This window comes from Prenolepis imparis, unplaced genomic scaffold, assembly GCF_030444845.1.
Source record: "Prenolepis imparis isolate NDT839.2.m4 unplaced genomic scaffold, iyPreImpa1.0 SCAF_2, whole genome shotgun sequence".
Lineage (NCBI taxonomy): Eukaryota > Metazoa > Arthropoda > Insecta > Hymenoptera > Formicidae > Prenolepis > Prenolepis imparis.
Genome location: NW_028141160.1, coordinates 21,881,822 through 21,904,276, shown reverse-complemented (window position 1 = coordinate 21,904,276; position 22,455 = coordinate 21,881,822). Strand labels below are relative to the sequence as shown.

The 22,455-nt window shown below is 38.5% G+C and overlaps 2 protein-coding genes and 1 long non-coding RNA gene across 4 annotated transcripts; 2 read left to right on the top strand and 1 right to left on the bottom strand.

Moving 5' to 3' along the window:
- Positions 1-19: 19 nt before the first annotated feature.
- Positions 20-3,689, bottom strand: Mccc1 (Methylcrotonoyl-CoA carboxylase 1). 2 transcript variants are annotated; one of them, XM_083031855.1, is made up of 9 exons: positions 3,497-3,689; positions 2,853-2,919; positions 2,386-2,770; positions 1,963-2,297; positions 1,590-1,886; positions 1,257-1,466; positions 634-1,125; positions 363-548; positions 20-291 (listed from the first exon to the last, which is right to left on the bottom strand). In XM_083031855.1, the coding sequence occupies exons 1-9, from the start codon at positions 3,535-3,537 to the stop codon at positions 181-183; spliced, it is 2,124 nt and encodes a 707-aa protein (XP_082887981.1). In that variant the 5' UTR covers positions 3,538-3,689; the 3' UTR covers positions 20-180. The 2 variants fall into 2 exon arrangements, with proteins under 2 accessions (XP_082887981.1, XP_082887982.1); XM_083031856.1 differs by lacking the exon at positions 2,853-2,919 and having other exon boundaries at positions 3,497-3,688.
- Positions 3,690-4,706: 1,017 nt separating this feature from the next.
- Positions 4,707-9,437, top strand: LOC145932694 (uncharacterized). Its single transcript, XR_014424771.1, has 5 exons — positions 4,707-4,799; positions 5,080-5,215; positions 5,576-6,081; positions 6,505-6,751; positions 8,948-9,437. It is a non-coding gene; the product is annotated as an uncharacterized LOC145932694 (long non-coding RNA).
- Positions 9,438-9,554: 117 nt separating this feature from the next.
- On the top strand, positions 9,555-22,198 carry LOC145932952 (uncharacterized). The gene is made up of 4 exons (XM_083032175.1): positions 9,555-9,723; positions 10,469-10,837; positions 17,951-18,184; positions 18,613-22,198. Exons 1-4 carry the CDS (start codon positions 9,555-9,557, stop codon positions 18,984-18,986), a joined length of 1,146 nt encoding a protein of 381 aa, XP_082888301.1. The 3' UTR covers positions 18,987-22,198.
- The last annotated feature ends 257 nt before the right edge of the window (positions 22,199-22,455 follow it).

The window sequence follows — 22,455 nt, the reverse complement described above, 5'->3', positions numbered from 1 at the left end:
AATTCTGTTTATAAACAAATAAGATTGAGTGTTATTTTTATTATAAATATCCATTATAAAAAACATACAAAAATATATTAATAAAATAAAATATAAATATATACATATTTTGCATTAATATATATCAATATATATATCAATTATTTGGAATAACAATTATTGTACAATGTGTTGTATATATTATACTTTAGCTTCTGTCAATTTGATGAGAAGCTTATCTTTGGGAACATTATCACCTATAGAGCACAATACATCTTCCACAATTCCATTTGTAGACGCTTTAATAGCATACTATAATGAAGAAATGTTAGATATATGCATATTGTATGTTACTTATTAATAAGACAAGTTAAATAACTTACCTCCATTTTCATAGCAACAATAACAACCAACGAATCGCCCTTCTTTACTATATCCCCCTTATTAACAAAGATTTTTTCAACTAATCCAGGCATTGGACTTAATGTTGTATACGGATTTTGTTCTACTCGACTCGTAAGTGCAGTCACGAATTTGGGAGTAGGAATAATCAACTGCCATTCACGATCCTACAAACAAATTTCATAAAATTTTTGTTATATATATATATGTAGAAAATTTTTAATTTTATTAAATGCTACATTAGTTAATTACTTTGGTGAATATGTGTAATTTATTGAGTTTCACTGTCCGCACTTTAGTGATGATTCCATCGATCTCGGTAAACAATTCTGAAGCACCATCTATTTTCTTCAAAGTTCCAATTACTTTTCTCCATGGTCCCAATCTATTAACTCTCATTAGGTACACATCTGGTTCAGGATACTTCACTTCCACTATATTATTTTCATTTCCGACATTGAAATGAAATGTATGCTTTAATATATGATTAATTCTGAATCCAGTTTCTACAGCAAATGGACTGAAGGGATCTTTTGTTTCTAATGATGCGGTTAATGAATTTAGATCTTCATATAGTATACAAGCGAGAGCACCTTGAATGAGTACTTGATTAGGTACACATAATTGAGGAAATAGCTGTTCAAAGTTCTCTTCGATAAATCCCGTATGTACTTTGCCATTTTGAAATTTAGGATGAGCACAAAGATCCTTGATAAATTCTATATTTGTGTCCAAACCAGCAATCTATAAGAATAGAATTATTTTGTTTGATTTAAGATTTAACACACACACACGCATATATATATATATATATATACAAATTTTTTTATAAATATTTATTTTTATGAATTTAATTGTGTAATTATGTTACTTACATTATATTCATTGAGCTTTGATCTAAGTACATTGACAGCTTCGAGCCTGTCTTTCCCCCAAACCACTAATTTCGCTATCATTGGATCATAATGTACAGACACTTCGTCATTTTGTCGAACTCCAGTTTCAACTCTGACATTGTCTGTTATTTGAGGAGGCTTTAAGTATAAAAGCTGACCAGCTCCTGGTAAGAAACCATTCCTTGGATTCTGTGATATAGCAATGACATCTTAATAGTAATGGCATTCAATCACAAAAATTGTATTCATATATGTATATATATATATTTATTTATTTTAATATAAAACGCGTAAATAATTATAAGTCGTTACCTCAGCATAAATTCTCGCTTCAAATGCGTGGCCGTTGAAAGTGATCTGTTCTTGTTTAAGTGGAAGTTCTTCGCCACTAGCTACTCTCAGTTGCCATTCGACCAGATCCAAGCCAGTGATTGCCTCGGTGACAGGATGCTCCACTTGGAGACGCGTATTCATCTCCATAAAGTGAAAACTGTGATTATTTCGATCCATTATAAACTCCACTGTACCAGCTCCCACATATCCCACAGCTTTAGCGGCGCGCACAGCTGCTTCTCCCAACTCTTGTCTGAGTTTCTGGGAAATACCAGGCTGTAAAATAAATTAAACAATAATTCTAGTTCTCTATTTTTCTACATATCTCTACAATAATAATTAATAAACGTACAGCAGGCGCCTCCTCAATCACTTTTTGATGTCTCCTTTGTATAGAGCAGTCTCTTTCGAACAAATAAACAGCATTTCCATGTTTATCAGCAAAAATCTGCACTTCCACGTGTCTAGGTTCAGCAACATATTTTTCTAAAAGCACTGCCGAATCCCCGAATGCTTTTTCAGACTCAGTTCTTGCAGATTCCAATGCTTCAATGAAATCAGATTCCTTCAGAGCAATCCTCATACCTTTCCCCCCACCGCCACGTACAGCTTTAATCATTAGTGGAAATCCAATCCTTTTGGCTTCTGTTAATAGTGTTTCATTTGTTTGATCCTCCCCATGATATCCTACAAAAAAAATATACACAATGTTAGAAACGTGACTTTTTTATTTTTATATTTTCTATATATTTAAAATAGAAAAGAAATATCTTACCTTCTACGATAGGAACTCCAGCTTTCGTCATAATAATTTTCGAAGTATTTTTTATACCCATATCTCTAATAGCGCTGGCTGGTGGACCAATAAATATGATATTTTCCCGCTGACATAATTCTGCAAATTCTGTATTTTCCGAAAGAAATCCGTATCCTGGATGTACAGCTTGGCACTTGGCTCGTTTGGCGACTGATATAATCTTATCCTGGCGTAAATAACTCTGACTAGATTGTGCAGGCCCGATGCAGTAAGCTTCATCAGCTTGTTCCACATGCATAGAATTCCTGTCCGCTTCGCTGTATACAGCCACAGTTTTTACACCGAGCTTCTTGGCAGTTTTTGTTATACGACATGCTATCTCTCCTCTGTTTGCTATGAGAATCTGCAAAATAAATAAATTTATTTTCACCATATAACTGTACATGTTTCTTGAATATAGTTATTAAAGTTTTGGAAAAACTGACTTTGTTGATTCTATTGAATGGCGAACTCGATTGATGAGATTCTCGGATGCACGAGGTTAATGGACCTCTACAGCAAGTAATAATTAATTAATATATATATACCAGGTGCCCCATTTTAAAGGACCCACTCAAATATCTCATTGTCAGAAACACTGCGTTAAATCGAAAAATGTTTCCTACAAAAGTTGTAGGGTTTCGAGGGGGACATAACATAGTAATATTCATTTGACCTTGGGCGGCATCTCCAAGGTCAAGTGAAGGTAAGAATTTGAAGGTGAGAAGGTGAATTTTGAAGAAAATAAAAAAATGCTTCAGATAAAAGTTATTCAAATTAATTAGTAGAAAAAGATGTTATAATAAAAAATATGGGTTTCCATTTAAAAAATTTATTCTTACCTTCACTTGACCTTGGAGACGTCGCCCAAGGTCATATGAATATTACTATGTTATGTCCCCCTCGAAACCCTACAACTTTTGTAGGAAACATTTTTTGATGTAACGCAGTGTTTCTGAGATATTTGAGTGGGTCCTTTAAAATGGGACACCCGGTATATATATATATATATATATATATATATATATATATATATATAACAAATTATTGATTGAGAATATATATCGTATATCGTATATAGTTTACTTGCCTGCAAAATATCGGACGGGTAAACTTTCCAAAGTGATACATGACGCGTAGGTTATAATTCGACGAGCTGCAATTTAGTAAATATATTTATCTCAATTGACTTTGATCTCTTTCGTCATTTCTACACATTCCCACTTATTGTCAGTCGCGCAACATGTTACACGCATTTCCTGTGACACAAACAATCGTTATCATTGACCATTGACCCATAACCTTAAATCCATGACAGTATTTATGACAGTGCAAATTATTATATTAATATTTCCTTTAAAGAAATACATTTAAAAAAATAACAAATAATTTATAATATTTACTAAAAGAGTCTCAGAAAGTTATATATATATTAAGGTGATGCTGGAGTGTACTCTGTTTTACCGACGAAATTTAATTTGTAATTTTATGTTTATTTTTTATTGCTTTTATAAAATTAAAAATCCTTTTCAGGGATTAAAGTACATATGTTAATAAAGGCATGGGTGGTCATCTTTGATTAAGAAAAAAGAAAAAATTTTGAAAATTTACCAACAAGCTGTCAGTCCATACAAATATTTATTTTTTATTAAAGTTATACAGTTTGCAAATACAAAATAAGCTCAGGAAGGCAAGGAGAGCATGTGAACGAATAACAGGAAACCTTTAAAATTGAGTTTAGAAGCTTAGCCTAAAAAAAAAAACAAAAATAATTTGATTTATGTAAAACATGTGCAAAACCGAAATAATAACATAAAAAAGAGCAATAAATTGATTCCCCGATATTGGTACAGATGCGCTATAAATTCTCAGTACATAAAAGCAATAAAAAATAAACATAAAGTTATAAAAATTAACATTTTGTCGGTAAAACAGAGTACACTCCAGCATCACCTTAATTCGACATTAATAAAAATGTATTGCTTTTTAAAAAAGTAAAATTTTATAAATTTCATTTTTCAAACGTTTACATCTTAAAAATTCGACATTTAATAATAACATAAATTATATGCATTGCAAATTATATAAGAATTGAAATTTCTTATTTTTTGAGAGCATTTTGCAACATCAAGCAGTTCTAAACTACAAAAAAAATGGGTAAAACAGGATAATGCAATTGAGCCGATGAATATGAATTCGTTAAGAAATTCGAGGAAATTCTCACTAGAGGGAAGCACCTCTGTCTTTCAACCGCGCGTATCCCCTCTCTTTTTATAATATATTTATATTTACTCGGCCATATTTTCGGTCTCGCTTTTGTTCATAAAAATGTATCTCTTCCAAACTAAGAAGATTATTTTGTATCAACGACTGCGAGCACACATCATCTAAAGGTATTAGAATATAGCACTCGTACGCGATAAAATATCGCGTTTATCGCGCGATGTATATGAGAAGAAAATAGTTGGAAAAGTATTCGTAGAAATGCAATTTCGCGATCGTGTCCTGCGCGAAGTAGCAGCTATCGATGAGTATCCAAGTAACAGTTGTTTGTCTCGACGCCGCATTCAAGTTGATCGCCATTAACGATTAACATGTCGATTCGGCTCCTTTGATCAACGACTGTTTCCGATAATCGTGCAAACCCTTGAATAGTCTCCCATTAATTTGCAGAGGAATTACACGAATCTACTGTTCCCGCGCAAACGAGAGAAGAGATCACGCGCTGTTAGTAGATCAAGTAGCTCTTCGACATGATCTCTTCATCAAGTATGAGCATCCAAGGACTTTGGCGAATTTGCAGATCTTGGTAATTGGTAAAATTCTAATAAAAATATAATGCGTCTATGGAATTCTATCTTCGACAATTTGTGTGTTTCGTTATCAAAATAATTTTTTTATAACCTCTAATTATAACCTAAATTTTGTATAACCTTAATTAAGTATTGCAATTGGTTGTACATGTGGTTTTGGAAAAATATTTCAATCTTTTTGTATAAATCGGTATCTCTCTTTCGATTTACGTACTCGAAGAAGAGGAAATCATAATTTAAACAATTAACTCTTTCGAAACTAAAATGTATATTTCAAAGATACTCTCGTGTGTAGAAACGAGAAAGGATTAACTCTATTCACATAATCACATGGATTATCACACGAATGTTTACAGACTTACAGACGCGTGTTTACACGCGCGCGCGCGTAAAGAACCACTGATGACACACACATGGAAACCCGAATTTGCGTGCACACACACACATGCGCCGAGGTTGCATCGGGGGAGATTTCGTACAGCCGGTGCCAGATTGATTCGGTTCACCTAAACCGCTATCCCATGCCCTTCTCCGAAGAGAAGGTGTGACAGAGAGAAAGAGAGAGCGAGAGAGAGGAAGAGGAGGGTGCCGGTGGATACCGCCCTGGATTTTCCGCCGTCAAGTCGCGGCGAGGAAGGGTGTTTACTCAAGACACGACAATTCATTACGTAATTGAATTGAATGAGCCCTCTCCTTCGCTCCGCGTCATCCCCCTACCGGGACGTTCGGCTCGAACGTGTACGCGTGCGAATGCTCAGGCACGCGTGTGCGTGGTCTAGAGAGGTATATACATCAGCGAGGGTTGGATCGGGATTCAGAGGTGGATTAAGGATCGGGAAGAGCCCCGGAAGCCGACAAATCGGTAAGTTGATCCAGGTGTCCCTTAAAAGATGGCCGAGAAGAATATTTTTATTAATGATTTGATTGGTCCGACCGAAACTCTTTTAATTAGCATCTGACATATATGATATCAATACCTAAAAAAGCCTGAGAAGTAAAACAGTATACTTACACGCTTAAAATGTTTTTTAAATAATTATCTAACAATAATCTATCACGCAAGAAAGAATATTGATCGGATTGATATTTAAATCACTTGTACAACTTTTACGCATCCAAAATAAAGTGGTTGTCTAATCAAAAGCATTTATCATTATTATTAAAAAATCTCATTAGATATATTAGATAATGATTGAATAAAAGAGACAATAAAGTACTACAATATTGCATAAGATTAGAATTTTCAGTGATCTGTTACACACTTTAAAATGCGATTTTATTTCAGATTTTCATGCGAGGGAATTCTTCACGCGTTCGGGATATACGTTCCTGAAAAGAGATACCATAATCCCGCACCCCGTTCGCCGCGCCAACACATCGCATCGCGTCGTCTACACTCCTCTTCTCTCAGGCCTGAGAGATCCGGAGGCTGGAACCAACCGGAGGGGCCGGTAGCGAGCGACCGAATTAAACGATTAGTTAAACTGATTTCGAGTTAGGCGAATGAATAAGTAATCGGATTTCTCGTTAAGGTAATCGCATTGCGCCCTGATTGGCTCCGTCTGCCTGCGTTATAGGCCGCACTCCCGGCATTTTGCCCCCCTTCGTTCCGTCCACCCTCATCTTCATCGATGCTCCTATTTCCCTCTCTCTTCCTTTCTGTCTCCCTCCCCCCTTTCTCTCTCTCTCTCTCTCTCTCTCTCTCTCTCTCTCTCTCTCTCTCTCTCTCTCTCTCTCTCTCTCTCTCTCTCTCTCTCTCTCTCTCTCTCTCTCTCTCTTTTTCTTTCTTTCTCTGCTGTAGCACAGAGAGAGTGTCCCCTCATCTCGTTCACACGATGTCCTCGCTCGATCCCATTGTCGTTGTCTCATCTCCTGGAAATTGAGAAGCGCGAATATTTCGAGTAATGTGTGCGCGCGTCGACTTTTCCGTTTATATTCCTCGTTATCCGGCTGTTTGATTCTCGTTATTAATTTCGATAATTTAATAATGCATATTTTTTGACGCGCTCATTTAATATACGAATAAATTCATTTTTCCCAAATGTCGCAAGGAAACACAAGTCTTTCTTTCGCGAATTTTTATTTTATTTATTCTTTATATAACTCGTCTCTCTTTCTATATTTTATTTCATATAATATTGACAAAAGTATAAGTACATTTCTCTTGTACAGAATTAATATCTCAACGTGTGTATAAAAAAATCCAAAGCTATAATGTGACGCAACGTTTTTAAGTTCAAAATTTTCATTTGCGCGTTTGTTTGCGTTTCTCGTGTGAGGACTTATATCCTTCTCCCTTCCCATCTGTCCACATCCTGTAAAACGGACCGACAACGCCGAGTCCGCTAGCAACCCGAGCAATTACATTCCCCGAATGCAATCCCATTTAAATATTGCCAAGTTTGGCGGCGACAAACACGGGGCGCGCGTCCCAGGGTCGCATTCACCTGGCGCAAAGGGAGATTTGCGGGACAAGAGCGTCAGAGGATAACTTCTCTCTAGATTTGATAAGCGCGAAGCGATGCAGATTTAGCGATATTCGTGGTACAAGGACGAGAGTCAAGGACGTTTCCTCTCGACGTGACTTATGCAACGTACACTTTATCGAGAGCGATAAATCGTGCCCGAGAAATTGATCGAGAAGTAGATCGACAAGAATGAAAGCCGATATACATCATTCTGAAAATTCACGAGAGTGAATTCCTGAGAATTACGCACCGAAAAGGAAGACAGGGAGAAGACGAAAGAGAGAAAGAATGCGATACTGATAAAAGGAGAAGTGGATATTGAAAGGGAAAAATATATAGAAATTGAAAGAGTGAGATAGGGCATATGAGACAAGAGAAATGTATTTGTCGCGAGTAACATGCAAGACCGTTTATCTGTGTATCGATAAATCTGCATCGTGATGTTTTTCAAATTTATTTTCATTTGAACATTTTTATATTTTCATACATGTCACAGTGAAGATGAATAATTGGCGTTTTTTATGGAATTATTGTCTTTTCGATGAAATATTATATACAGGGTGTGCTAGAAAAGAGAGAACTTGAAGAGAAATAGATGGTAATTTTATTTCAATAAGTTTAAAAAATATATCTTAAAAAAACTTAAAATCTTATAAAAAAAAAAGAAACAATTTTCAATTTTATTAATATAAAAACTTGCTTACATCGATTTATATAAAAAGAATCATATAGTTTAATATATAAAAATGCAAACAAATCGTCTATATCAAAACCAAAACTTTCAATTTATGATAAGAATAATTTTTCGACTTATATTGATTAGATAATTTTTATTCATAATATGGTGAATGCTACTTATTCTTTAAATTCTGAATCCTCTTTTTTGAACACTCTGTATAAAATACTGATTGATTTAAAAGTATTCAGTAGTCAGCAATTTTTAGATTAATTATCAAATTTTATTCAAATTAAATTTTAAATTTAATATGAAATTATTAAATTTAAATTGAATTAACTTTGTTTATTTTATGATGATTTATATATATGCCATTTTGTAAATTTTATATATATTTAACATAAATATTTAAAAATTAAAAGATATTACTTAAAAATACAAAGTAAGAAAAAAAACATACAATCTAAAGTTTTACAATTTATATATACATACAATTACTCATTATTGTGATATTTACCGAGATGAAAATAATGCGCGTCATCAAAATTGTCGATCTCGTTTCTAAAATATCTATCTCTTTCCAGATCTCGCGCGGAAAGTCGACGATTCGATGACCGATAACAAGGCCGGACAAAAAGGAAAAGCTTCGACCGCAGAAAGCATCGGATTAATTACCCGCGTACCCGCGGCGGCCTCTCTTTCTGCCTTCAAGTAAATATAGCGGCCCTGGATGGCGGTCGCACGCCGTGGCGCGTGAGGATGAGAGGGATGTATAGAAGTGGAGTCGGTATGGTCGCCGAACGGTATCCTATCCCTGGCCAACGGACGAGGGAAGGGTAGGTAGGTTTCCACGCGAGCGTTTCCAGCGGCGGGTGGCAAAGCGGGCGCAAATGCTAATGAGCGTCGGTTTGAGGGGTGGAATGCGCCAACCTTCCGGAAGGGGACGACGGGTTACGGGCCCGAGCCGGGGTGAGGAACCGGCGAGAGGCGAACGCGGGGCGTTCCCATCACGCCCATCCGGGCGAGGATTGGCTGGCGGCCGAATGGCGTCCTGGGCGACGCGTGGCGTTGCGACGCCGACGTCGACGTGTCCCCCGACGCGGCACGTTCTCTCTCGCGAGCGGCGGCGGCGAGTGCCGTCGGTACCGAGGCGCGACGTCGCGCGCGAGAGTCGCCCTGATAACCGCGAGGATGGAGCAGCTCGCCCAGTTCGTCTCCAAGAGCTTCGACAACGCGGCGGCTGCGGCGGCGGCCAGCGTCGAGGCCGCCGTCGCCGGCTGCAGGGCGGCCGCCGGCGGCAGGATCACGCTCAGTGTCGCGCATCTCATCGGCGATCACGCTGCGGACGACGATGACCGGCGTATGTGTGACAAGTTTTTTTTTTTGCGATATACCGTGATGTTTATATGTGCCGATTAAATTGATCGGAAATTAGTTGAAATCAAATCCATCGACGCAGTGTGCGCGCGTTTTTCTCTGTATAAAATTCTTTTATAAGTTATGTCTTTGTAGATCACGATCTCTTTATATCATATAAGTTAGGAAGAAGGGGAATTTGTTATGCGAGTCAGATCGATTCGTATGTGTCTGTGCGAGTTTGTCAGTGTGATTAATATCAGCATCTAGAAGGGATTTGATTGTGATAGTTATGTAAAATCATCATATTGTGCATTGAACACATTGCATTATAATTATTTAGATCTTTTAATTGCGTTGATATACGTGAATTAAAGAAAAATTAATTGCAGATGTTACAAATACCGAAATCTGCACTCTTTTAGTTTAATTAATTTTATTACGTATCCCTTTATATGATGCTATTTGTGCTGTTATATTTCTTATGCATTTTATATACATATGTACATGTATTCTTTTAGTTGCTCAGAAAAGATTGATCTTAAAGCATAGTGATACTATCAATTTTCAATCCACAATTTCATTTTTTTTTTATTATAACTCAATCTGCATTTTTTATCATCTTTATTTCACTATTACGATCAATGCTCGTTTCTTTTGAAAACTGCAATTCACTTACGAATCGATTTAATCGCCGACGTGATCCTCATCAAGATGGTCCCAGGCCAATACAAGCAAAACTTGTTTAGATGAAAGCGCGCAGGAAACTGCGGCCGGTTTCGTCGAGACGAGCGGAAGTGTCGAGGAGCCGCCGTCGCCGGAAGGCCGATTACAACCGGAGGATCTGTCCGTCACGGCCAAGATCAAGGACATCCGGGACACCGCGGAGAGCCTGCCACCCCTGAAGACTCCCGAGCTGAAGCTGTCGGTCCGCAAACTTCTCGGATGCACCCCCTCGCCGCCGCCCATATCGAGGGATCGATCGCCCAGTCCGGAAAACTGCGTTGAATTGAAAAGTCAAAGCTCGAGTGACTGCAAAACGATTATATCTTCCAACGACCAGGCCAAAGTATCCTCGCAGATTACAAGGTCGAGCAGTCAAGAAGACTCCACCAAAGGTAAGATAGCAGTAAAGAAGTAATAACTCTATTTAATCTTTGGATGTAAAAGATATATTTATTTTTTCAAGTTTGACACTAAAAAAGTTTTGATGAGAGATGTCATATTATTTATTAATATAAAAATCAAAACTTGTTATAGTATCATGCTTGAAAATATTAAATTAAATATGAAATTGAAGCGATTATTTACTTTATGTAATTCGTGATCCATTATCGACTATTTCTCTTGGAAAAATTATGTGATCATGCGTATAATACTTAAATTATAAACTAATATTACTATATAATTAAATTATAAATGAACTTACAAACTAAGATAAATTAAAAATTGTTTTTTTTTTCTTTTAAGAATTTCATGTTTTAAAATAATTTGATTTTTTCGTCGAAATAAAGTTTCCAAGAATGATCGTCGAATCTAACATTACAAGAAAATTTATAGAATTATTGAAGAATTTGCGGACTAAATAATTGAACGTAATACAAAAATGCAAATGTATCTACGTTTGCATAAAATTATATATGTATAGATGATGAAAAGAGCAGAAAATAATCTCTAATTCGGTATTTTCAAATCACCTGATCGAACTCAAAATCTGTCTAACACTTGTAACGCGCCTCATACCCTGCCCTGGCCCAATGTATGACGGTGTCAGCTTTGATTACGGCAGATCGACATCCTTTAGGGTTTAGCCCGTTTACGATTGCCGCGCGAACGAGTGCAGGAACGAGAAGGTCAGGTCAGGAAACTCCCTCCTTTGACGGCGGCGGCGGCATCGAAGTCGCGGCGCAGGTCGCAGGGGTCCGATCTTCGTTTATAATTCAGACCGTCGTCCAATAAAGCTCACAAGTGATTGGGAATAGCTGACCGTTCGCAACGTAATGATCGGCGACCCGATCGGCGATTTCGCTCACGAGCCGAGTCATCTTCGATAAAACGCTCGCTCGGCCGAGCAGCACTGAAAGATGAAATTACGTCGAGTCCCTCTCGCCTCTCTTCTCCTCTTCGGCGGATACGAAACATTTCTAATATAAAGGTTAATATAAAAAAGCTATTTATAAAAATTAAGAAGCTCCTAGAAATTATCATGCTGATGTGTTTATGGAGTGTTAAAATATCGTTTTGAAAAGGCTAAATATTTCTTTCTCATTTCTTGCAAGATGGAAAAGATTTGTCATACTTGTGTTCTTGTTCATTTAAAAAAACCAAAAGATCAATTAATTATAATATTAACATCTCTTCCATCAAGTCTTTATAATTCTATAATTCTATAATTTAAAAATTTCTGATTGATATGTAAATACAAAATTAGATATGAAAAGCTAATAAGAATCAGGCGCAGATATTAGGCGCAACAAACTTGTTTTTTTAAATTCTTCTTTAATTATTTTGAATGTTTCCTTTCTTCGAACCATCTTTAGCATATGGTGAACCAGATCCGAAACGTTCAAAAAAAAAGAAGCGATTTTTATTAGCCCTTTTCATACCTGATTTTGTATCTTTATAATTCATCCTATAAGAGAGGGATTGAAACACTTTACTGAATTATAAAAATTAAAGCCTGCCCTGAAGAGATCGGTCAGTCACGTCATCAGGGGGTCTCGCAGCCTTATATACCTTTATATACCCGGTGAGATGAAACTATTACCGCGCGACCAGGCAACAAACATTGAAACGGGAAACGAACGAAGCGGGGAACGAGATCGAAGCGACGGGGCAATCGCGTTATAAAAAGCGTGCGGCGTTGAAGTAACGCCATGCACACTTCCCCGCGCGATAACTCCGGCCGTCGAGCGCGCGGCGCCATGAATTTATGGTTTAATATGCGGCCCGCCGCGTTAGTTGTGTGTACGCCCCCTAAACCAGGGGTAGGAGGGAAGAGAGCGACGGCTTCTGCTGCTGCAGCAGCATCAGCTCGCCTATCTCTCGAGGGCCCATAACTTTTTCCGATTAAGCGCAAATCAAAAAGCAATCTGCCCGGCAGCGGCCGCGAAAGTAAAATCGTAAATATCCACGAGGAGCTTTTCCTAAAGCCTGGAGGACTTTCGGTGTATCGAAAAGAGCGTGAAGTAATAGATATTAATGCGCACCCCTGCAACCGCGTTAATTCGCCGTATCGTCATATACTTAACTATTATACGATGTGCAAACGTATTGCGGTTGTTTCCTAACAATCAACATTTTTTATAACATTATTAATTATATTTTTATAACTTGAAAAGAGTTGGCAAGAATTTGGACTGATGTATCTATGATGATGAAGGAAACACGGGTGATCTGACAGATGACTGGTCGTGTCTGACTATACGTTTACCTGATTCACTGACGTCTGACAGTAAAACAAAGGCCAGGTCCAGATCTGACCTGTTTCCTAACAATCAACATTTTTTATAACGTTATTAATTACTTTTTTATAACTTGAAAAGAGTTGGCAAGAATTTAGACTGATGTATCTATGATAATGAAGGAAACACGGGTGATCTGACAGATGACAGTTGCCCGACTGGTCGTTTCTGACTATACGTTTACCTGACTCACTGACGTCTGACAGTAAAACAAAGGTCAGGTCAGGAAACTCTAGCATAATTTGTAATTTATAATTTAATTATATAGTAATATTAGTTTATAATTTAAGTATTATACGCGTGATTATAATTTTTCCAAAAGAAATAGTCAATAATGGATCACGAATTTCATAAAGTAAATAATCGCTTCAGTTTCATATTTAATTTAATATTTTCAAGCACGATACTATGATTTTCTGTTTATTACGTAATATTACGAAAATTTTAATTCTAGATAATGATAAAGAAATATATTATTTAATAATCTTTCTCTCTTCGTGTGTCTATACTAATACTGATGGAGCATTATTATTAATATCAATGTTAAATTTGCGTATTAATGTAAAACACGTAATGGGAAGAATTTTGTGAGAATTTCTTTGATTAATATTTATCATAATAAAAATAATAATATCTATCACAATAAAATATAAAATATGTTTGATTAATTTTACTAGCAGTTTAGTAAAATATTATTCAAACATGTTTTATGCTTTATTGTGATAAATATTAATCAGAGAAATTCTCATAAAATTCTTTCCATATTATATTGTCCCACGATTACCATGATTTTCAGGGTAAACTCTAACAATAAGACAAAATACTCTCCTTATACTATTATGGATCCTGCAGTTTTCCGAAACGAGCACTTCCAGCGATGCGATACTCCAAAACACATTTTGTGTCTCTCCCGACGATTTAGCGCAACGTTCGCGTCCATCGGTCTTCAGTCGCGCGTGTTTTTCCACGATTGCCGTACTTAAGTGTTGGTGCCTTGACCGCCGGTCAAAGCGTGCCCGCGCTCTCGTACGTATATTTATGGCACTTGGGGCGCGAGTTTCCTGAAGTATGATAGCGGAGGGTGCGCGGCCGCTACTTTAGGAAAAATGAGAGAGCTCCCCCTTTCGCGTATTTACGTTTCTCGCCTCCTCGCGATACAGCGCTATAAAAATATACATAATATACGTTGTAAGCTTTAAAATATATTCGCATAAGTATATAAAACTGTCGCGGCGAAAATATTAAGCGCGAAGCGCTCATTTTGAGAGAGAAAAATACTTGTACATATTATAATTCACAATTATGGCTAAATATTTAAAGATAATTAAATTTAAATTAGTTAAAAATATATTTGCATAAATATTAAACTACTGCGGCGAAAATATTAAGACGTAAAGCACTCGTTTTAAGAGAGAAAACAATACTTATACACAGAGAGAATTTTCTCTTAGAATTTATCCTGAAAATCATGGTAATCGTGGGACAATATAGTATGGAAAGAATTTTATGAGAATTTCTCTGATTTATATTTATCACAATAAAATATAAAACATGTTTGATTTGTTTAATTTTACTATGCAGTTTAGTAAAATTAATCAAACATATTTTATATTTTATTGTGATAGATATTATTATTTTTATTGTGATAAATATTAATCAGAGAAATTCTTTCCATACCATATTGTCCCACGATTACCATAATTTTCATGGTAAATTCTAAGAGAAAATTCTCTTTTAGTGTACATAATTATAATTCATAGTTGTGACTACATGTTTACATTTGATAATTAAATTTAAACTAGTTAAAAAGAGAAAGGGAGAGTTAACTAAATTATATGTATTAATTGAATATATATTTATGTCGAGTGATTTTATGATTACTCAGATTTGGAAAGAATTATGCGACAAGCGGTTAAACTGTTCGAATAAGGGTACAACCGGCCACTTTGCTTCATTAAGCGATAAGTGATTGCAGATCTAAAAGCCCCTCCGCTTCTTGCGTATTCATGGGACGGTGCGCCATATGCAACGACTATACGATACTAGGATACGACGACGCTTTTATACGTCTAATGGCCGCGGTATCTCGGCTCGTTTTGGGAGGGAGAAAAATACTATAGCCAAGGTGGTGGCCGGTCCGAGGGTGGCTTAACTGGATCAGGCCAAGAGGGCAGCGCACTTGGTAATCGAATTAGTGACCCCTCGCGTCCGAGTGTGATTGCTTTGGGTTTTCCAGCAGCAAGGGTGTTCGGTGCTATCTGTCTCCCTCTTCGCCGTAGAATCCCTTTCGCTGTCTCGATCTCTACCAAGTATCGGTTAACGTTCGGTAGCTACGATTTTGCACCTCGGATCGAGATGTTCTCGAGAGATATGCTCGAGTGATACTGACAAAGGGATTTAGGGAAATGTGTGTTATCTCGGATTTGGAAAATCGTAAATTTAAAAAAAAAAGAATGTTAATTAATCCAAAGTTGACGTATTATCGTACTTGTTTTCTTGCGATCCTTCGCAATCAATATTAACTTAACAAAGTCTTTTTATATATAATTAAAATTCTGAAATTTTAGCTACCTTTTGCATCATACGTATTCTTGTCTTAAAATTTCAGTATATATAAAATTCAATAATACATAATAATAAAAAATATAATCATATATTATGATAATTAAATATTATTATTAAAAATATTATGTTATAGAAACGTCGTAATTTGTATTAAATAAACAAAATTTATTGGCTAGTTTGGTCGATTAATTTACAACTACCCTGTTGAAAAATATTATAATTATATATTATTATATATTTACAAATTTAATTACAATTATATATTATTATAATTAATAAGAACAATTTAATATATAATAATAATAATAAATTATTATTATTATTATTATTAATATTATTATTACTGTGACATATATAATTGTAATGTCTACTACTCCTCATTTATTCGAAAATAATGTTTCAGAAAATGACGAAAGAGTGAGAAGAATAAAGCGGAGATTTCGACGATGCCGATTTCTCTCCCCCGCGATATATACGGGGGAATAAACGACTGACACGTTCGAGTTAATGACTGCGACAAGGCGCGTATGTGTTGCTCCCCGTGGGTTATGCTAACGGCGCGGGCGAGGGGTGTCGAAAACCGCGCGAGTTATTTTAGAGCAGAAAGGCGAAGAGGGGGCGTCGAGGGTGTCGGGGGAGGAAAGGGGAAGTGGTTTTAAACCACCGCTGTACATATGGATGCGGGCTGCGCTTGTACCCCTGCCTCGGGGCTCAGATTGGATTACGCGGATATGCGCTAATTGATTAAAACGGAGCCGCGTATACGCAATGCCGCATGGCGATCGCGCCGGCGCGTAAACGCGTCCTCGTAGACTGTATAAAACATTGTTTTTTTTTTTTTTTTTTATAAATCGTATGGTATGTTGAATATGTCAGACAGTAACGAGAAGCGATATCGCAAGAGTATATTCTATGCGATGAAAGATGTAATCTATACTGAGAGAATTTTCTCTTAGAATTCACCCTAAAAATCATGGCAATCGTGAGACAATATGGTATGGAAAGAATTTTATGAGAATTTTTTTTATTAATATTTATCACAATATGTAAAAGATATTTGATCTAGGATAAAAATAGGGTAACTATCTTGAAGAAGGGTTGCCGACGCGCGAAAAACTTTCTTGGAGCGTCGTATTAGAGCAGCCGCAAGCATCGCCGCGAGTTAGAGAGACGCTCTCGGATAATTAACGGCCATACGATTTAATTAATGGTCGCTTAATGTAAAGTAACTACGGTACTACGGCTCTTCGAGGTGTTGCCGACGTAAAAGAGGCGAGGAAGCCTGGACGAGAAGGGAGAGAGAGGGGGACGAAGGTGGATTAAGTATCTCGCGTAAGAGCCCTTGACGAAGGGGATGTGATTTATATAATTTAGCAAAGTGGTGAGCTACGCAGTCTTATACCGGGTCGTTAGTCATCCCCTCCGCTAAACGGAGGATGAAGAAAGGGGGGAAAGAAGGAAATCTCGTACTCTCACCTTAATCACCCTCCACCTTCGCCTTTCTGCATCTGTCCGATGGAATCTCTCGTGCTCTCGATGCGTTATCACCCAGATTTAAGGTTTAACACGCGATTAACACGCTCTTGTATATACACGATTCACCATATATGAATGTAAAAAGAATCAACATATATTCATAGTTTTATAGATCTCTCTCCAGTTGGTTTTGAAGAGAAATAACTTTCGCGTCGTTGCATTTCTCGAAGAAAGAGATGCCAGATACGTTTGTCTAATGTCATCCAATTAGAGACGTCGGGAATCTCGATTTGAATAAGATTCTCATAAGGTGGCGGGATATATGTTGATGGCGCCCAGACTGAGAAGAAATGGCCCGTGAACGACTTGGCGGAGATCAATTTGATATCACGTCGCTCTCTCTTTCTCTCTCTTCTGGTTGTTCGCATTCGTCCCCGTGAATTAATCATCGCGCGACGAAAACCATCTCTCTCCCCTCCTCTTCCTCTCCTTTTCTCGCCTCACTTTTCTGATGATGACTCACGACACTCGGATGTTTCCGTTCTCGTCTCAGAGAATAAGAGAAGTTTCCGATCGACGAATTCTTTCTCTCTTTATACTGTATATATATTATACTGTATCATTTTTAATTGTAATGGGGAGAGGAGAGATATTTATTATCTTTTAAATTTTAACTTTATGTAAGGTGCTTTTTTCACGCTTGCTCGCTAATAGTTAATTTTATAGGATCCAATTGTCGAAACAACGGAACCGGAAACGGCAAGCAGAGGAGATCGCGAACCAACTTCACCATCGAGCAGCTGGCCGAGCTCGAGAGACTCTTCGACGAGACGCACTATCCTGACGCATTCATGAGAGAGGAATTGAGTCAGCGACTTGGTCTCAGCGAGGCGAGAGTGCAGGTTTGGTTCCAGAATCGACGCGCCAAGTGTCGTAAGCACGAAAGTCAATTACATAAAGGTAAATAAAGCTGTTGCAAACATAAACTTTAGTCTTGAACGGCTAGTAAGAGCCAGACTCGGATGATAGTGCCATCAGTTTCAAGGAAAATTAATTCTTCCTTGAAACTGATGCACTATCATCCACACCTGACTCTTATTAGCCTTACTAAAGTCTTACAGAAACTGTATTCTTAAAAGCTTTTATCGATAAAAGAGGATTCAGAATATGGGCCTTAGTTGATAAACTTTATGCGAATCTAAATTAATATATTCCAATCAACAAACATGAGAAGAATAATTTTATAGTTTCGAAAAGTTAAATACAATTTTATAGGAGAAATATCAATTTACAAGTCTGCGAATTTTCAAGCTCAAAAGATCCAGAATCGGAAAAGATTCGGATTCAAGTTTAGGATTGAAAATCTGAAATTTAAACCCTTTTCACAGGCGTCGCCGGGAGTATGGTGCTGGCACCGCGTAGCCCGCCGACGACGTTGGAATCCTGCCGGGTCGCGCCGTATCTGCCGGCGCTCAGGTTGCACCCGCCTTCGATGCAGGTAACAGGTGCCGCGAACGTCACCGTGGGCTCGGCCTTCGACCCGGCGGTGCTGCACTACGCGGCGGCCGGAGGTCTCTTCTGTCTGCCACCGCCGCCGCCGCCACCCTCGGTGCCGTCGACCGGTCATCATCCCCCTCATCCGTTGAGCCTGGCGGCGTCGCTGGCCGCCGCGGCGGCCCGCTCGAAGAACAGCAGCATCGCGGACTTGAGGCTGAAAGCGAGGCGGCACCAGGAGGCCTTAGGGCTCGACAGGCCCGCGTAAGGGATGCTACGCTTGTACGCGGTACCTGGTACGTCTCGGACGAAGAGGACTCAACGGGGATGAAGAGGTGTGCGCGAGCGGTGAGTATGTTCTTGGAAGAGCAGACTCGTACAGTTTTCGAGCGGCGATATAGAACGCGAAAGGTGCGAAGAAAGGATCGGAAGTGAACTGTATAATCGCGGCGAGCTCAATTCCTGATATGACGTAGGGAAGAATATGTATCTTACTCGTGAAAAGAACGCTCGTTCGTTTGTTAAGATCTCTGTATGCGGGCGAAGATAAATCTGCGCATCTGTTGATAAATTTTGATACGAATTATATTTAGAAATTATTGCTCTCCAACTGCAGCTATCTATCGAATCACTAATTGCATGTGTCATTATTGTCAGAAATTGTGCAGAAATTCGTCCGTGTACAGAATATTAAAAACGATACACGTGTAGCCCTTCATCCTCGACGTGCCGAAGCGTCTGAGAAGTACAAAAAAAGGACACTCGACTCAGTGTGTATAAAGTAAAAGACGCGGACGGGAAACGTGTAACATAATAATGTATACAGGATCGGGCATCTCGCTTTGTATCCCGATTAATTGCGCTCCAAGAACTGTGATGCAAAACCGCGATCGGCTTAATTAGCGCCGACAACGTAAGGAGCGCCGACATTAATGTATAGTTTATTGTCACCTGTTCTTGAACCAGCTCTTTCCTCAAATTAGCGGGCGGCGATTTCGGAGCCGAGATTAACGTAGGCTTTACGTATGTATATGCTCACGTATGTGCGAGAGGGGATCTTTAAGTCCCGAAAAAAGATTTATCAGAATGCTGTACTTGTCAAGAGACAACTTAAAGTAAAAGAGTACATTTCTGTCAACAAATTCGCAGACGTGAATTCTTTGTCGATCGGAAGAATTTAAGAAACAATCACAAGATGTATATCGAGAGCAGATTTCGGGTCGCATCTCGGATTGTGTGTCGCCGACGACGATTTAACCCCTGAGGGAGAGAACTCCAGGACGCGCCAGGATCGCTGACCAACCGCGAGAGGGAATTATAGATCGCCGCGTCCTGGCAGCGGCGTGCAAGACGTAACTCTCCCGTAGATGATTCACGGGTGGGTGGACGGACGACTTCTCGCATTCGTCGCCGGCGAAGCGAGCGAGGGACGGCGGGCATCGCCGTCGGGGCGCTAATGCAATAACGCGTGGCTATGCGGATAAATCAAGCCGGGCGAACCGCTCCGAGATAGAGCGAGAGATAGTGAGGGGGGGGTGGAGAAGAGAGAGAAAGAGAGAGAGAGAGAGAGAGAGTAGCGCCGTGCCGCGTAATCGCGTTACCCCGGGGTCGTCCCCGGGGCGCCGTTATTGTCCCCCTTCTCCCCCTACTCTTGGAAGCGAGGTGCACCAAAAAGCGCGCGTGTTCTTCGAGTCTCCGGTAATTCGTCCAACCCATTTCCACGCAAATTGCGCTCGCTCAAATCTCATTTTACTGCGCGCGATTAATATATCGTCGTCGCGAAAGAGTAAGGGGTTTTCTTGCATCGTATATCCTGAATACGCAAAGATGCGCCTAGGATATTAAGTATTTTTTTATTTACTGCATACGTGTTGATTCGAAAAAATTATCGCTGCATTTAATGTCGCGTGTATGAAACATCTTCGGGTGCATGTTCGCGGAATAAATCAGACATGCAAACTTCGGGGGGAGAGGGTGGTAATTGTGTTAACACGGATTTATTCCGGCCATCCCCGGGGCATCGTTATCGTCCCATCCGCGCGCCTCGATAGCAACGTCGAAGCAACGTCGCGTGATCGTGATTTGATTAGCGAGCTTTAATTAAAAAGAATGCCGGCGCACAAGCGACCGCTTTAACGCTATATACGATCCATACGACCCGAGCTTTTTTATGGCAGTCGTGCATAAAAAAGGAAAGCCCATAATTCGATCGCTTTACGGCCGCAGACTCTCTATCCGGCAACTTACTTACAGTAAGTACAGGTGACTTATAGTCTCGTATAAATCGACATTGAATTTTTCTAAAGTTCAGTAAAGTTTTCCTTAAAATATATAAAAATTATCAATTTTTTGTTGGGTTAAAATTAATTAAAATAATATTTGTATAAAAATATTATCTCTTACACAAGCACATTAAAATTTAATACTTTTAAAGCGAGACACTCGGTAAGTCTATCTTGGAAAGAAATTATATGGGACCGACTTGTAAATTACCTCGCCGCTAAAGAGATAAAGTTGACCAAAGTGATTTGTTTATGCAAAAACACGTCGACGACGAATCGACTAATCGATAGACGCGCCGATTCAGCCACTCGTGTAATCAATTTAGCGATTTCCACCAAATTTCGTCAATCTATTACTCCGGTCCCGGGAGAGTAATAGAGACAAAGTGATGTTTCTTCCCTTTTCAGTCCTCGTAAGAAATTATCGAGAATTTGCATAACATTGAAAATCAAGGTAAAAATTAAACAAAATTTTTTAATTATGGATATTTCCATCAGAGCGAATTTTTTTAAAGCTTTGATAACTTCTCTTTTTATATTTCAATTAATCTTAGATTCTTAAGCAATTTTTGCGAAGCTTAATATAAAGACGGGTCTATTCGAGTTATCAAATTATTATCGATAATTATGGACCTTAATAGCAATTCGGACAAACCAAGATAGAATTAACAGTAATTTGCCGTAACTCGCGTAACAGTAAAAATAATGAAGCTCCACCTCATCCACGAGCAGCAGGAAGGTATAATAATAAAGGCGTGCAAGGCCAGGGCCAAGGGCCCTATTCGCCCTTTTCGCCCCCGCGACGATTTCAGGAATAAAATAAAACCCTCTCGTATCCCGGGATAATTCGGAGGGCGCCGAGGGAAGCTAGCACCTCTCTCTCTCTTCTCTCTCTCCCCTTTGCTTATTTTAATCCGAGTTTTAAGAAGTTTTTCCTATTGCTCGTAAATTGGCCGTCGTTTGTCTGGCCGGGGTCACGTGGGGCCAGCAAGGGATGGAAACCACCCCCGGGATATTCTCCCCCACTATTGCGAGATCCTGTTGTTCGTACATTGCGCATTCGTAGCGCGCGAGTGGGAGAAGGAGGAAGGGGTGGAAACTCGTAACTGCGATATAATGTCCCGCGAAAACCAGCTACCATCATCAATTATCTCCCTCTCATCCCCTCTCAGAGGGGATGAAGCGGGGAATACATAATCGGAAATACGCAAGAGAGGGGGGGGGAAGGAGAACGGAGGGGGCGGACGTGATTTCTCGAAAATGTAGTCGGCAATGTTTATTACATCAAAATATTATTGATGTTAAATATTAATTAATTACAAATATCAAAACAATAGTAATAACATTATATCTACCAAAGGGTAAGAGAAATACGCGATTATATCCAAAGAAATATATATAATTAATTATAAAAGATCAAGCTAGAGAGAGAGTCTAGAAAATTTCTAATGTTTC

What these genes read in the sequence shown, in the direction of transcription:
- Mccc1 (XM_083031855.1), bottom strand. Translation starts at nt 3,537, where the DNA reads ATGTATCACTTTGGAAAGTTTACCCGTCCGATATTTTGCAG. An exon ending in TGATTGAGGAGGCGCCTGCT is followed by an intron (nt 1,887 to 1,962) that starts GTACGTTTATTA and finishes TTTATTTTACAG; the next exon opens with CCTGGTATTTCCCAGAAACT. An exon ending in AATTACACATATTCACCAAA is followed by an intron (nt 549 to 633) that starts GTAATTAACTAA and finishes ATTTGTTTGTAG; the next exon opens with GATCGTGAATGGCAGTTGAT.
- LOC145932952 (XM_083032175.1), top strand. Translation starts at nt 9,555, where the DNA reads ATGGAGCAGCTCGCCCAGTTCGTCTCCAAGAGCTTCGACAACGCGGCG. An exon ending in TGCGGACGACGATGACCGGC is followed by an intron (nt 9,724 to 10,468) that starts GTATGTGTGACA and finishes AAACTTGTTTAG; the next exon opens with ATGAAAGCGCGCAGGAAACT. An exon ending in CGAAAGTCAATTACATAAAG is followed by an intron (nt 18,185 to 18,612) that starts GTAAATAAAGCT and finishes CCCTTTTCACAG; the next exon opens with GCGTCGCCGGGAGTATGGTG.